At 41.0% G+C, this 13497-nt stretch overlaps 1 protein-coding gene and 2 long non-coding RNA genes across 4 annotated transcripts; 2 read left to right on the forward strand and 1 right to left on the reverse strand.

The window, feature by feature from the left end:
• Positions 1–1738: 1738 nt before the first annotated feature.
• Positions 1739–13425, reverse strand: LOC115543098 (uncharacterized). Its single transcript, XR_003976664.1, has 2 exons — positions 13148–13425; positions 1739–1842 (listed from the first exon to the last, which is right to left on the reverse strand). It is a non-coding gene; the product is annotated as an uncharacterized LOC115543098 (long non-coding RNA).
• Positions 2173–5888, forward strand: LOC115543099 (uncharacterized). The gene is made up of 3 exons (XR_003976665.1): positions 2173–2699; positions 3251–3305; positions 5844–5888. It is a non-coding gene; the product is annotated as an uncharacterized LOC115543099 (long non-coding RNA).
• LOC115543093 (suppressor protein SRP40-like) lies at positions 8302–10834 on the forward strand. 2 transcript variants are annotated; one of them, XM_030355651.1, is made up of 7 exons: positions 8848–8884; positions 8974–9015; positions 9381–9425; positions 9561–9644; positions 9749–9802; positions 10254–10326; positions 10641–10834. In XM_030355651.1, exons 1-7 carry the CDS (start codon positions 8863–8865, stop codon positions 10783–10785), a joined length of 465 nt encoding a protein of 154 aa, XP_030211511.1. In that variant the 5' UTR covers positions 8848–8862; the 3' UTR covers positions 10786–10834. The 2 variants fall into 2 exon arrangements, with proteins under 2 accessions (XP_030211510.1, XP_030211511.1); XM_030355650.1 differs by having other exon boundaries at positions 8302–9015.
• Positions 13426–13497: the final 72 nt, after the last annotated feature.

Consider the following 13497-nt stretch of genomic DNA (forward strand, 5'->3'; position numbering starts at 1 on the left):
GTACTGTGTGTGTACTGTGTGTGTGTGTCCACAGAAATCACTACAATCAAGGGGTTGATGAAGTGACGTCTGCTGTTGAAGTCAAAGCTGCGTTTCATAGACATTATATTTGTCTGTAAGCTACAAAGGGTTCAACAAGCAAAACACAAACTGCATTGAAGGACAAGAGGTTTCATGATAGAAGATTTATTCAGCGATATAGGCCTAAATAAAGCCCCCCTAAAACCATATGTTCTATTATAACTGAACTCAACGTGCTCTGGATGATGTGAAGGCCAACATGAATCAGTATACTAAGCTCTTCATTAAATGTTCTGCATACATAATGACTTTTAGATACCTCGTCGAGGGTCTACAGCAGGCCTCTCCAAACGGCGGGCCGCGGCCCGGGTCCGGACCAAGTCACGGTCCCATCACCAATTTAAAATAATGCACTTTTTTATTTATTCTTTTACTTTCACTATACAAAGCATGATCATGTTAATAAAGACATTTCTCACTGAAATACAAATCGAAAGGCAGAATAGTTTTTAATCATGTTAATAAAGACATTTCTCACTGAAATACAAATCGAAAGGCAGAATAGTTTGTAGCACAGCATAAAATTCATAAAAAAATTAAAAAATTCGGGAGTATGTAAATTATTCGAAAGAGGTCTAGACTCTGTGCGCAGCCCCGTCTTCTCCAGTCAACCAAGAAAGCCCGTACCCGCGCCCCCTCGGGAAACTTGGGATAAGAGAAAGTGAAAGTGAAATCACTGTGCGAGCCAAGCTGCGACCGAACCGGCATGGCAGTGCAAAAAGGCCTGCGCATCATCTAGACCAAGCTCTCCTCATCGGGTCAGCAATAGCCGTGTGTCAATGCCCAGCCTCTGCGTTCGATAGATGATGAATGAATGAATGGAACGCTGCGTTTTTAATGTTTACACCAATGATTTTACACTAGAAAGTGCGCGTCAATCAATGAACCTTGTGCGGAAGCAGATAAAGTCTGCTCTCTTTGCCGTGCAAAGCATGTTTCAGAAATCAGAACATTAAGATAAATGGAGTTGTCACACAAGCTATTTTTGACTTTCAGGGGGGAATATGCCGTGAAAAAATATACGTACAGTGCGTTCAGGATAAGGACTGAGAAAGCATATGTCGGCCTAGGCCTAATCAATTGTGTTTTGATATTTGTAGCATTCATATTATTGCAGTATATTCATTTATTAGACTACTCTGCTGTTGGCCTTGATGGGGAGATATTTGAACCCGTTTTAACCCCATTTTCTTGCGACGTTCCTGGGTCTTCACCTCAGAGCCCATCTCAGCACCGTGTCAGTGGACAGATACAATCCTAGGAACGTCGTTAGTGCAGTGCACGCACGTTCATGTTAAGAGGAGTTTTGGGAAACGCTCCAAAGAAAAAAAAAAAAAGGGACCTCCTCGTCGGACTGAGCGGGGCCCTGCGCACACACACACACACACGCGCACACACACACACACACACACACACACACACTGACTAACACACACGCACACACACACACACACACACACACGCACACACGCACACACGCACACACACACACACTGACTAACACACACGCACACACACACACACACACACACACACACACACACACACACACACACACACAGCTGCGTCCTCCCCCCCCAGAGCCCCGGGAGGAGGACGCTGAGCCTGTGTGTGTCTATAACTTACACCGAGACGCTGAGCCCGGGCTCAGCGTCTCGGTGTAGCGTCAGCGTCCCCAGAGCCCAGGACCTCCTCCCGGGGCTCTGGGGGGGGGGAGGCCTCAGCTGTGTGTGTGTGTGTGTGTGTGTGTGTGTGTGTGTTCTTGTTTTTGTGACCATGTTAAGACTCGCGGTTGTAAAAATACCTTCCATATTAGGACTTGAAGACAAAGTTGAGACCTAGACCATGGTCCTAAGAAGGAAAAGCTGTTGGGGGGGGTTGTAATGACATGCTTATATGTCTGTAGGAACTAGGTAATGAAAATGTAAAAGTCTTCAGAATCTTGTGTTTTTGTCGAAGTGTGTGTGTGTAGGGGTTGATTCCTGGTTGACTCCTAAGTGGAGACCCCAAAATGGGGACCCCTCTGGTCATTTAGTGGTACTGCAGTGTGTATGAAATTCTGAAACCACACCCATTCCACGCCCATCCTCTATGCCACTCCCAAGTCTCAAGAAGTGTTGTATTTGGAGGTAAATAGGCAATACAATACAAATACAACAAAATATAATTCGAGTAGCCTACTTTTTGGGTACTCCAACTCAGTTGCCATCAACCATGTCTCCCTCCAACTGTTTCCTGTGCCTACAACTGTTTTAGAATAAAAGTCCTTGCTACAATAATTCACTATTAAATAGCCTTATTAAACTGTTTAAACTCATCATGTGTATTTCTGCATCCCTTCTCACTGACGGCAGTTCGCGCCTTTAGTAACACACAAACTGGTGTATGGTCCTAAGATAGACTAGCACTGACGACCCAACCCCCCACTGCTGTAACACGTGATCGTAGTTCGCGCCTTCATTTAAACACAAACTGGTGTATGGTCCTAAGATATACCTTAATGTACCCCTCCCCCAATTTCAACCTGGCAAGTTCGCGGGATATCTCCTCACCTAATGCAAAAGTTTGGATAACAAGACTTGGATGGATGGTCAAGACTGATGTATGAATGCATGCAGGTAAGAAAAATGTTCACCAAAGCCATTTCTGTATAACTCTCCACAGCTATTTTGCTAAAATGTGTACAGTGTTTGACGTGTAAAGCATTATTTCATACGTTTTTAATCGAGTAGAACTTAACATTTTAGGGAGGCTAGTCAGTGTTGCTGAAAATCGCTAAGGAAAGTTAGTTGCTGGATTTGATCATAGCTTTGCTGCTTTGCGTATTTTACCCGACAAGACGGTTTTAATAAAGTGGAGGTTTCATGCTTTTGACAGTTTTATTAGGTAAATGTTTGTCGTGGAGCGTTCGATTATCTCGGCGTCTTCAACTTGCTTTTGCACTATTGGAAAATTCTGGCACAATAAAGAAGTCATTTTAAGTAGCATTACGTCTTAATTACATCTTGCACGCGCGATCCTGATGGCTTTGCCCACTTGCATGCAAACGTCATATAATTTTCTTTAACAACATAGCCTCGAATGATTATAAGCTCAAGACTAGTAGGCCTAGCCAAAACGGATGAACTAGTTCGAGTTGATTAATAGTATTTGCACGTTTTTGTTACAGAGAAGCCATGGAGTCAGCTAATGACAGCACAATTTCACAGCAATGGTCAGAGAAGGTATGTGTTTTACCCTGATTTCATTACTACTGTTTTAATCATCTTTTCAGGCTGCTTTCCGTGCATGGTTTTAATGGATTGTAAATGACTTTATCAGACTACAGATTTACATTACGAGAACACAGGACGAAAATGCTATTGGTGTGCTATTTAGACATTCAAAATGCACGATATTTTCCAATCAGTACACTCCCGTAAGGTTCTTATGCAACTGTTCACTCCTCCAGTAAATAGGACGGACCTTAGCTACGACTTGGCAACGGGAGGTATGGTCCACTCAGCTATGAGCTAACGTTATGCATTGTACATGATTCGAAATCTTCCCAGCTTTTATTCCACAGATACTAGGGTCTATAGCATATAACCGCGTTGTCTGATTACAGTTGAATTCATTTTTCACAATTTACCGGCTCTCGTTTTGAAGAAAATCACCGCGCCATTCGTTTCAATGGGAATCGCCACGGTCTATACTTCAACATAAGGTGGACTTTGAAATTCGTCCCAGCCTTTATACCCAAGATACTATAGGGTTTATAGCATATAACCGCGTTTTCTGATTACAGTTTAATGCATTTTTCACAATTTACCAGCTATCGTTTTGAAGGCTGAACGGACAAGAGTACTAAAGTGTGACGTCACGTTTCGAGAGCAACAGATTTTCGGTTCTACACATACCAAATTAACAAGGGGAAATCCTATGCCACACAAACCTTTTATAGAAAAGGAACAATCTTTTTGCGAATTGATTTGTGAGTTTGCTTTACCAATGATGTAAGTAATATTGAGAATAGATTGTCTTCATATTAAAAAAAAAACTAAACTAAACTAACGTTTACAAACTTTTCCTTTTAATACCCCAGGGGAATACATGAACGCCTCGACATTTTTCGATTGGTAGTGATTTTCACCTCTTGAAATTGATTTATTTTAATTTTGAAAGAAACAACACATGGAAGCAATGGAGAACGCCATCTCTCGTTCGGTTGTTTAGAACTGAAAATCCGGTTGCCAGGACAACGTAACGTTTTCACTTTAGTACTCTATTTGAGTGGAACAACTTAGCAGGTGTCCATATAGCCTATATAGGGTTAGCCTAATTGAACTAGTTTAAAAAGAGAAAACATTTTGACTAAAAGTTGACTAAAATGTAAGGACTTTTCGTCGACTAAAACTACAAAGGAAAACAATGACTAAAATGTGACTAAATATACTAAGCATTTTCGTCAAAAGACTAAGACTAAGACTAAATCTAAAATAAGTGACAAAATTAACACTGGAAATAGATTGTGCCAATGGAACGAGGAAATTGGGGGGTTCCCGTTGCCAGGCCGCGCTATGTAGTACGTATATTTCGTATATTTTTTATGTCCTATGCCAAACGCATCCCTGAACATGACGTGTAGAATGAACAAACATTAATGACACTTTTTTTGTGTTTATGACTGTTGTCATTAAACGTCATTTGCTTTTTGTAAAGTCTGCACCCCAAACAGCGTCAACTTTACAAAAAACAAATGACTCTTTCTTCCTGAAGCAAATCTGTTTTGTCCTAATGTTTCAGCTGAGGTATTCCCTAGTTATCTTGTTCAAGTTATTTGAATAAAGTATGATACTTAGTATTGGCGACTGTCTCACAAATTTCAGTCGCCAAGCAGCTGAGTAGGGGAAACTAACGTGCCCGACGCACTAGTTGTCCAAACTTTCAAACAATCAAGTTTCAGTTTAGGTTGCTTTATTTAATCTTCACAGTATCCAAGCATTAAAAACATCAGTGAGTCAGACAGTTCATATCCATATTATCCACAGTAGCGATAGAATCCACAGGTTCAGCAGTAATCTATAAACGAGACTTCAAGTATATCAGGATAAAGTGCATAAGCGAGGATAAAGTGCAAGTGCAGACTCCCAGCAGGATAAAGTGCAAAGTGCCAAAAATGGGAAGCATAAAGCGGTCAGCAAAAAGTAGGCTTCCCCCATCACCCACTCACTAACTAACTCTCACCTAGCGAGTGAACAGGTGATATTTCAAATCACTACTGCCACCACCACCACGTCATCACGTAGACACACCCAAACACAAGACCCAAGCCTTTGCCTGTCCGTAACACTAAGTGTGCTCAGTAAAACTTGTGTGATTGACATAGGATGTTTTAAATTGTAGGCTTTGGGCAGATTGAGACAACGTATGGATGGATTGCGCCAACACCATGATGAGTGTGCAAAAAGACATCATTTGGTTCAAGACAGCATACCTGTTAGTACTTCTGGTTTGCTTTTGGAAGAACTGCAACAGGTTACTATCCACATTATTCTAGTAAAAAAGCTACTGTTATGTTAGCTGTCAACTTTGCTCTACTGTGGGGTATCCCTATGGATGCATGTTCTTTCATAGAGCCACCAGAGCTTACTGTAATGCATCACTGTGTGTTTTGGAATCTTGTGGATAGACAGTCATTTCAAATGTTGGTTGTATTCTAATTTCATAGCATTGTGAGTGTGTGTAAACTTGTCTGTCTGTCTTAACATCCATTCATCTAGGAAGAGCCAGAGCCACCTCCTCTAGAAAGGACAGACAGCGTATTCGTAAGTGTGGTGTTTGAATTCTTTGACATTCAAAATAACTGGTGATGTAACTCTTTATCCCTTTATATATATATATATATGTATGTATGTATGTATGTATGTATGTATGTATGTATGTATGTATGTATGTATGTATGTATGTATGTATGTATGTATGTATGTATGTATGTGTATGTATGTATGTGTATGTATGTATGTATGTATGTATGTATGTATGTATGTATGTATGTATGTATGTATGTGTATATATATATATATGTATGTATGTGTATATATATATATATATATATATATATATAAATATTAGCATCAACAGTGTACAGTACAGAAGGTTTGCAGAAAGGCTGTAGTAGTTGAATAATTCTGGTTATTTTACCAGGTCAGGGTTAGTAACCTGCTTGTCAGAAGGTTTGTGACAAAGTTGTTAGTCGGAGGTGTTGGCAAGTAGTCTATTGTTGGGGAAAAAATATATAGATATTTTACAATTCAAATGGTTGGTTTCATATCAATTTAGTTAACCAAGAAGATGCTGAACATTACTGAGACTGAGTCCTCCAGTAGTGAAAGTGTAAGTGACGAGGACAAGGAGTATGTCCCTCAAAAATCTGAGGAATCAGATGGCTCCTCTGATGAAGAGCCTTTGAAAGTGCCGGTGAGTTACTTTAAATGTGTGAGAACCTTGAATGTCTTACCTGCTGAAGTCACACTGTGAAGATCTGCTCTTGTAGTTTGTTAGTAGAATATGACAAATGGTCTTGCAATTTAAAATGTGTCTATATTGTCACATGTGCATGCACAATTTACAGTTTACTTTTGTTCTTGCCGATTTGCTTTCAAGATTCCACCCAGAAAAGTGTACAAGAGGGTCAGACAACTGCCAGAGGAAAGTGAAAGTGCAGTGGAGAGTAGCAGTACTTCCGTGGTTGTAATGAACGTAAAAAAACTGAAGGATGGGACAAAAAAGTACCATCAGAAAATAAACTACTGCCTTTTTTGTGATAAATGTTACCCAAAGCTTGCGCGCCATCTCGAACAGAGGCATGCTGATGAGGCAGAAGTGGCCAGAGCACTGGCATGTCCAAAAAGATCTAAGGAAAGAAGGCTGCAGTTAGACTACTTACGGAAAAGGGGGAACCGAGCCCATAACGTAGAGGCACTTAGAGAAGGGAAAGGTGTGGTAGTGCCTTGCAAACAATCCAGTGGTGCCAATGCAGATGCCTCAGACTATCACCACTGTCCCAATTGTCAAGGACTTTTCAAAAAGAAGTTCATGTGGAAGCATATGAAACGGTGTGCTCTTTCACAGAAATGTGGTAAAGCTAAGCCAGGAAAAACGCGAGTTCAGTCTTTGTGTGCATTTGCTCAGCCAGTTCCTGCTGGTGTGACAACCAAAACATGGAAAATGATAAGTAACATGTGCCAGGACAAGATCGCACAGGCAGTTCAAAAAGACAGATGCATAATTGCATTAGCACAGCAAATGCTAAACAAGAAAGGAGCGTCACAGGATGAGCATATCCGCGCAACACTAAGAGAGCTTGGAAGATTATTGCTGGCTGGACAGGAGGTCACTCCTCTGAAGAGTATTGAGCAGTATGTCATGCCATCAAATTTCCATCATTTAATCAGAGCAGTAAAGGTTGTTGCAGGTTATGACGAGAACACCAACACCATCAAAAAGTCATCTCTGGCACTAAAACTGGGACATAGCATAAAGAAAGTAGCAGACCTTGTTGCATGTGAAGCCCTCATATCAGGAAATCAAGACAAAGCAAAGCTGATTGAAAACTTCCGCGAGATATATAGAACACGGTGGAATGAGTTCATTTCTGCGTCTGCTTACCGAACACTGCAGGAAGCTAAATGGAATGCGCCTCAGCTTATTCCATTTACTGATGACGTCAAAAAGTTGCACCTTCATCTGGATGAGAAACAGGAGGAGTACTCCAACGTGCTTTCCGGTGACCAGACGCCAAGAAACTGGACCAATCTCGCCAAAGTGATCCTTGCCAAAGTTATCCTGTTCAATCGGCGTCGACAAGGAGAGGTTTCCAAGATGTTGTTGACGACCTACTTGTCCAGGGTGTCAACACCTGTACATGATGACATCGCTCATGCCTTATCGGAGGTGGAAAAAATTCTATGCAAATACTTTTCACGCATGGAAGTAAGAGGGAAAAGAGGAAGGAAGGTGCCGGTGCTATTGACCCCTGCTATGGTCAAGTCATTGGATCTGCTTGCAAAGGAGAGATCAAATTGCGGGATCCTACCTGACAATGACTTCTTATTCGCCAGGCCTGGCAGTGCATCTCACTTAAAGGGGTCAGACTGCATTCGTGTCTACGCAAGAGAATGTGGAGCTGAGCAGCCGCAGACCCTCTCTTCGACGAAACTCAGAAAGCAAGTGGCCACCTTGAGCAAGGTGCTGAACCTTACAGACACCGAACTTGATCAGTTGGCGGAGTTTTTAGGGCACGACATAAGAATCCACAGGCAGTATTACCGCTTGCCAGAGGGGACTCTGCAATTAGCCAAAATAAGCAAAATTCTGATGGCATGCGAGCAGGGAAAGTTGGCAGACTTCAAAGGGAAAACATTGGAAGAGATTACCATAGAGCCCAGAGGTAAGAAGTGTAGGGTGTAGGGAAAATGACCATGTCCATGTATTGTGCTTATTTTGGCTCATTTGTGTTTTGACTGTTTTCCAGAAACTGTTCAGACAATAACAGAAGAGTTGGATGATGAAGAAGAGAGTCTGAATGAAGAGTCCATTGAGGCCAGTGGTAAGGAATTTGTATTTGACTGTAAATAATGTATCAGTAGTGGATAGGAAGAGGTCTTTACTGAAACAGAATAATAACAGTAGAAGAGAATGGAAATGCCAATATTGTCTACATGATTGATTACAATCTTCTAAGTAGATGAACATGATACCCATGTTGTTTTTTCAGGATCCAGCTCCTCTGTGAGTCGTATGACAAGTCAAGAAGATTATGGTATGTACTTGGAAACAGAATGATTGTTTTTTCATTTCAGGAAGTTTCCAACATTTCAGGGTATTTTGAAAATGTTGTATTTCCTCTAGACTCATCGGTGCCACCGAGCCAATTCAGTGCAGATGTTTCAGGTAATGTACTGAAACAATTTATATCGTTTTGTCTTATGTTTCAAATAATAACTGCATGCATTAATATGTAATTGGGGGTGGGTGATTTCAGGATAAGGAAAATATTTTTAAAAAGTGTGTTCTCTAATTTACTACCGCCTAACCAAAAGTATTTTTAATGCAAGGTTAAGGAGCAGACTTTTAGTCAACCTCTTAAAGAATGGTGGGAAGCAATTTCTTTTGCTTCTGACCTTTGCTTCTGACATTTGTTTTAGTATTTAATATGTTGTTAATTATTAAGTAGTTTTGATTGGCTGTAAATTAACTAGTGTGAGTTTGTGGATAGTTAATGAAGGTCTTATTCTCTTGCACTTTTCCTATGTCAGAATCAAGTTCATCTTCAGAACTTTTGCTGCAGCCTTCTGACTCAGGTATTGTCCTCAAAAAAGTGCTGTAAATTAATTTCCTTTGAACACAGAATTTAAAGTAAACAGAATTAATATGAAATTCACTTTTGAGAAAAACTATTGTGCGTATACTTGGGTTATTCTTCCTTGTTTTTCTAGACTCATCAGTGCGACCCCAGCGCTGTTCCACCCCAAGACGATCATCAGCTTTTAAACCTTCATCTTCATCATCAGACAGCAGAGGTATTTTGGGAAATGTCTTCCTAAGAAGGTCTGTATTTTGCACAATTAATGTATATGGACATTAATTATCTTTCCACTATTCTTTTCTCTACATTTTGTCTCAGTCTCACAAAGATCAACCAGTTCAGCAGAAAAGAAGCCTAAAACAACTCATTCAGGTATGGAATGTAAGGGTTCATGTCTGCCTTCATGGTTTCCTGTTAGTTAGATAATTCTAACTGCAAATCAACACTTTATAAGTTAAAAAGCTGATAAGGTCTTTGTCAGGAGTGCAGCTATTAAATACTATGTTACCTTGGTGCTCTTAGGCTTAGGAATTGCAGACATAGATTGTGTAAAAAAAAATAGAGACACAGAAAGCTTTTAATTCATTTTTTGTTTTTGTTGTTTTGGCCTACTCAACAATGCGTTTGAGCAATTGAAATATGGTTGTCACTCAAATTTTAAAGCAGGTGAATCACATGATCAATAAAATAAGTTCAATCTTAAGTAAACTGTAATGTTGTTTCAATAAGGACTAGGTAGAGAAAGTTCAGTAAGGTTGTTGAGCAAGAGTGAAACGTTTGTGATCATGATTTACAAGTGTTATCTAAATGTTGTGTCTTTCAGACCCGGCACCAAGTTCCCAAAAAAAAAAATGGAGTGACAAGGAAGTTGCTGCTGTGGAGTCGCAAATGGGAAGGTACTGACTGATTGACCTGATTCTAACTTTTTTCTTGATAAGTTGCCCACTTGCCCACTCACTACACGATAGTTGCGTTTCAATCCAACTGATGCGAATTAGTGATGCGCATCCGTGGTAATGCACATAAATAAAATGTGCATTAATCACCGTTTCCAACACCTGTTGACAGGGACGTTGGAAGTATTTTCTGACGGGGGATGGTGTCAGTGGTGGTCCGGGCGTAAATTTTGACATTGGTTTACTATCTGTCTGTCTTGTTGCTTCTATGTTGTGCATGGGGAAATATTGAAGATGTCTCATCCTATCCTAAGGTTCATCACAAAGGGCACAACCCCCGGAAAGGAACAATGTGAGGAGTGCATCAGAAGGAGTCCTGAAGCGCTCAAGAACAGGGACTGGAGGGCAGTTAAGTACTATGTCCGGAATAGGATTGTGTCTCTCACAAGGAAAACATGAGGACATGTTTTGTCAGGGGGGGGTGGGGGGTGGCAGGACATCTTTTTGTTGTCGGGGGATAAGGGGGGGGGGGGGGGGGGGTGGCAGGACATGTTTTCGTTGTCAGTACTCATCTGCTCTCCAGTCCCCATGTTTTTGTTGTCGGGGTTGGGGGCAGGACATGTTTTTGTTGTCAGGGAAGGGGGGAAGGGGGTGTGGGGGGGGGGGGGTGGCAGGACATGTTTTTGTTGTCGGGGGGGGGGGGGGGTTTGGCAACATTGCATTTTAATTTTGTAAAAGTCAGTTGACTTGAAATTACTGTACTGTACTGCAAGTTATTGCACTCTTCACCGAGCCAAGTCAGTGCAGATGTTTCAGGTAATGAAACAATTTATATTTTTTTGTCTCATGTTTCAAATAATAACTGCATGCATTTATATGTAATTGGGGGTGGGTGATTTCAGGATAAGGAAAATATTCAAAAAAAAGTGTGTTCTCTAATTTTCTACCGCCTAACCAAAAGTATTTTTAATGCAAGGTTAGTCAACCTCTTAAAGAATGGTGGGAAGCAATTTCTTTTGCTTATGACATTTGCTTCTGACATTTGTTTTAGTACGGTATTTAATATGTGGGGGGCACTGATCTCAAAAAGAAACTGGATAGCGCTTCGCATGGTTTCAAAGTGAGGCCACATGCAAATCGTGGCGGCCATTTTGTTGGGACTACTTTCCTGCCTGAGACCAATGATTATGACGGGCGATTAATATTATATAAAAGATATTTAATGAATTTGCATATTAAGCCTTATAGTAATTTCAAGTTTTCATAAACCTTGTTATAGAGCTTGTGTTTGCTTGAATAAAAATATTGAAACTTGTTCCTCTATCGTATTTTATTAGTGTTGATGATTAGAACCTGGCCCATTGGTAGCTTTCAATAACTTTATTTCAATAACTGTATTTATAATCACAAGTTTAATGGATATTTGCAAGCCAGAACATGAAAATACACACTGTCAGAATTTATTTGTTATTTGTTTATTTGTGTAGAGTGGAACAAATAAATTCCCACAGTGTGTATTTTCATGTTCTGGCTTGCAAATGTCCATTAAACTTGTTATTGAAATACAGTTATTGAAAGCTACCAATGGGCCAGGTTCTAATCATCAACACTAATAAAATACGATAGAGGAACAAGTTTCAATGTTTTTATTCAAGCAAACACAAGCTCTATAACAAGGTTTATGAAAACTTGAAATTACTATAAGGCTTAATATGCAAATTCATTAAATATCTTATATATAATATTCATCGCCCGTCATAATCATTGGTCTCAAGCAGGAAAGTGGTCCCAACAAAATGGCCGCCACGATTTGCGTGTGGCCTCACTCTGAAACTGTCAGAAACCATGGGATGTGCTATCCAGTTTCTTTTTGAGATCAGTGGTGGGGGTGGCAGGACATGTTTTTGTTGTCGGGGGAGGGGGGGGGGGGGGGGTTATAGCATTTTATTTTCATTTTAAGTCAGTCGACTTGAAATTACTGTACTGTAATTAATGCACTCTTCAATCTTTATTTTGAACAGAAAAAGTGTAATAAAAATACAGTTTACAAAGCACAACAATATAATGTCTTTAGTGGTAGTACTAACCTGGTCTTGACCAGCCCCTCGTTCTACACTATCGTTTCGTACAAGGATACAAGGATACAAGGATACAAGGATGTTTATTTGTCACATGCATATGATTACTAATGTAAAGAATGCAGTGAAATTGTCAGTTCCTGTCAGAGTACAGTACAGAGGGACTGGACATTCAGGTATTGAGAAACGATTGTTTACTGGAGGTGTTTACATTCAAAAAGACTGGATCAGCCCTTGACTGATAGCCTGTAGTATTCTTGCGCTGCCTCACTCCGTTAGCTGACTGGCCAGGTCATGAATTCTCCTGGAGGAATCCAGGTCAATGGCTGAAATCCCAGACGTAGCTACGAAGGGAGAAGATAATCGAGCGGAATTGCGTAGGAAGGCTTTGGCCAGGCTATGGTAGTACAGAAATTAAGGTGAGATAACAGTTACATGGTCAGAAAACTGTTTAACTACAGATGAGGGTGGTTAATATTCATAATCCACTTTGGTCTCCACTTGGTTTTATACACACACTTGTTTGCCCCGCCTTGAGGGGCGGCGACAAGAGGTCCTAACATGCTGTCAAAAAGTGAGGTTTGGTTTACATGAGTGTTTCCACAGTTTCAAGTGCACATGATCAAACTGATTTTTTTCTGAACCTAGTGATGTCACTTTTACCCCTCTATGTTGACAGAAAAGCAGGGTCCTCAGAATGATTGGCCCTACCTGGAGTCCTAAAAAGGTCACAAATGCAAGACTGTGTGTGTGTGTGTGTGTGTGTGTGTGTGTGTGTGTGTGTGTGTGTGTGTGTGTGTGTGTGTGTGTGTGTGCGCGCAGGGGCCATGCTCAGTCCGACGAGGAGGTCCCACACACACACACACAGACACACAGTCGAGGAGGTCCCTTTTTCTTTTTCTACAACCGACACAGAGCGGCTGACCCCGCCCCCCACCCTACCATCACCCCCGGGAGGAGGTGGTGGTAGGGTCTATAATATCTGTGTCTATAACCGACACAGAGAGGCTGACCCCCCCCTGACCCCCCACTCTACCCTCACCCCCGGGAGGAGGTCCTCCTGGGTGAAGGAGGAGCAGAAGGTGTGGAGGTG

The sequence above is a fragment of the Gadus morhua genome, chromosome 4 (genome assembly GCF_902167405.1).
Source record: "Gadus morhua chromosome 4, gadMor3.0, whole genome shotgun sequence".
NCBI classification, from domain to species: Eukaryota; Metazoa; Chordata; class Actinopteri; order Gadiformes; family Gadidae; genus Gadus; species Gadus morhua.

Bases quoted from the DNA above. Each gene is read 5' to 3' on its own strand.
- LOC115543093 (XM_030355650.1), top strand. From the start codon at position 8,904: ATGATTGTTTTTTCATTTCAGGAAGTTTCCAACATTTCAGGGTATTTT. The intron at 9,426-9,560 runs GTATTGTCCTCA...TTGTTTTTCTAG, and splicing joins GCTGCAGCCTTCTGACTCAG to ACTCATCAGTGCGACCCCAG. The intron at 10,327-10,640 runs GTACTGACTGAT...TCCTATCCTAAG, and splicing joins GTGGAGTCGCAAATGGGAAG to GTTCATCACAAAGGGCACAA.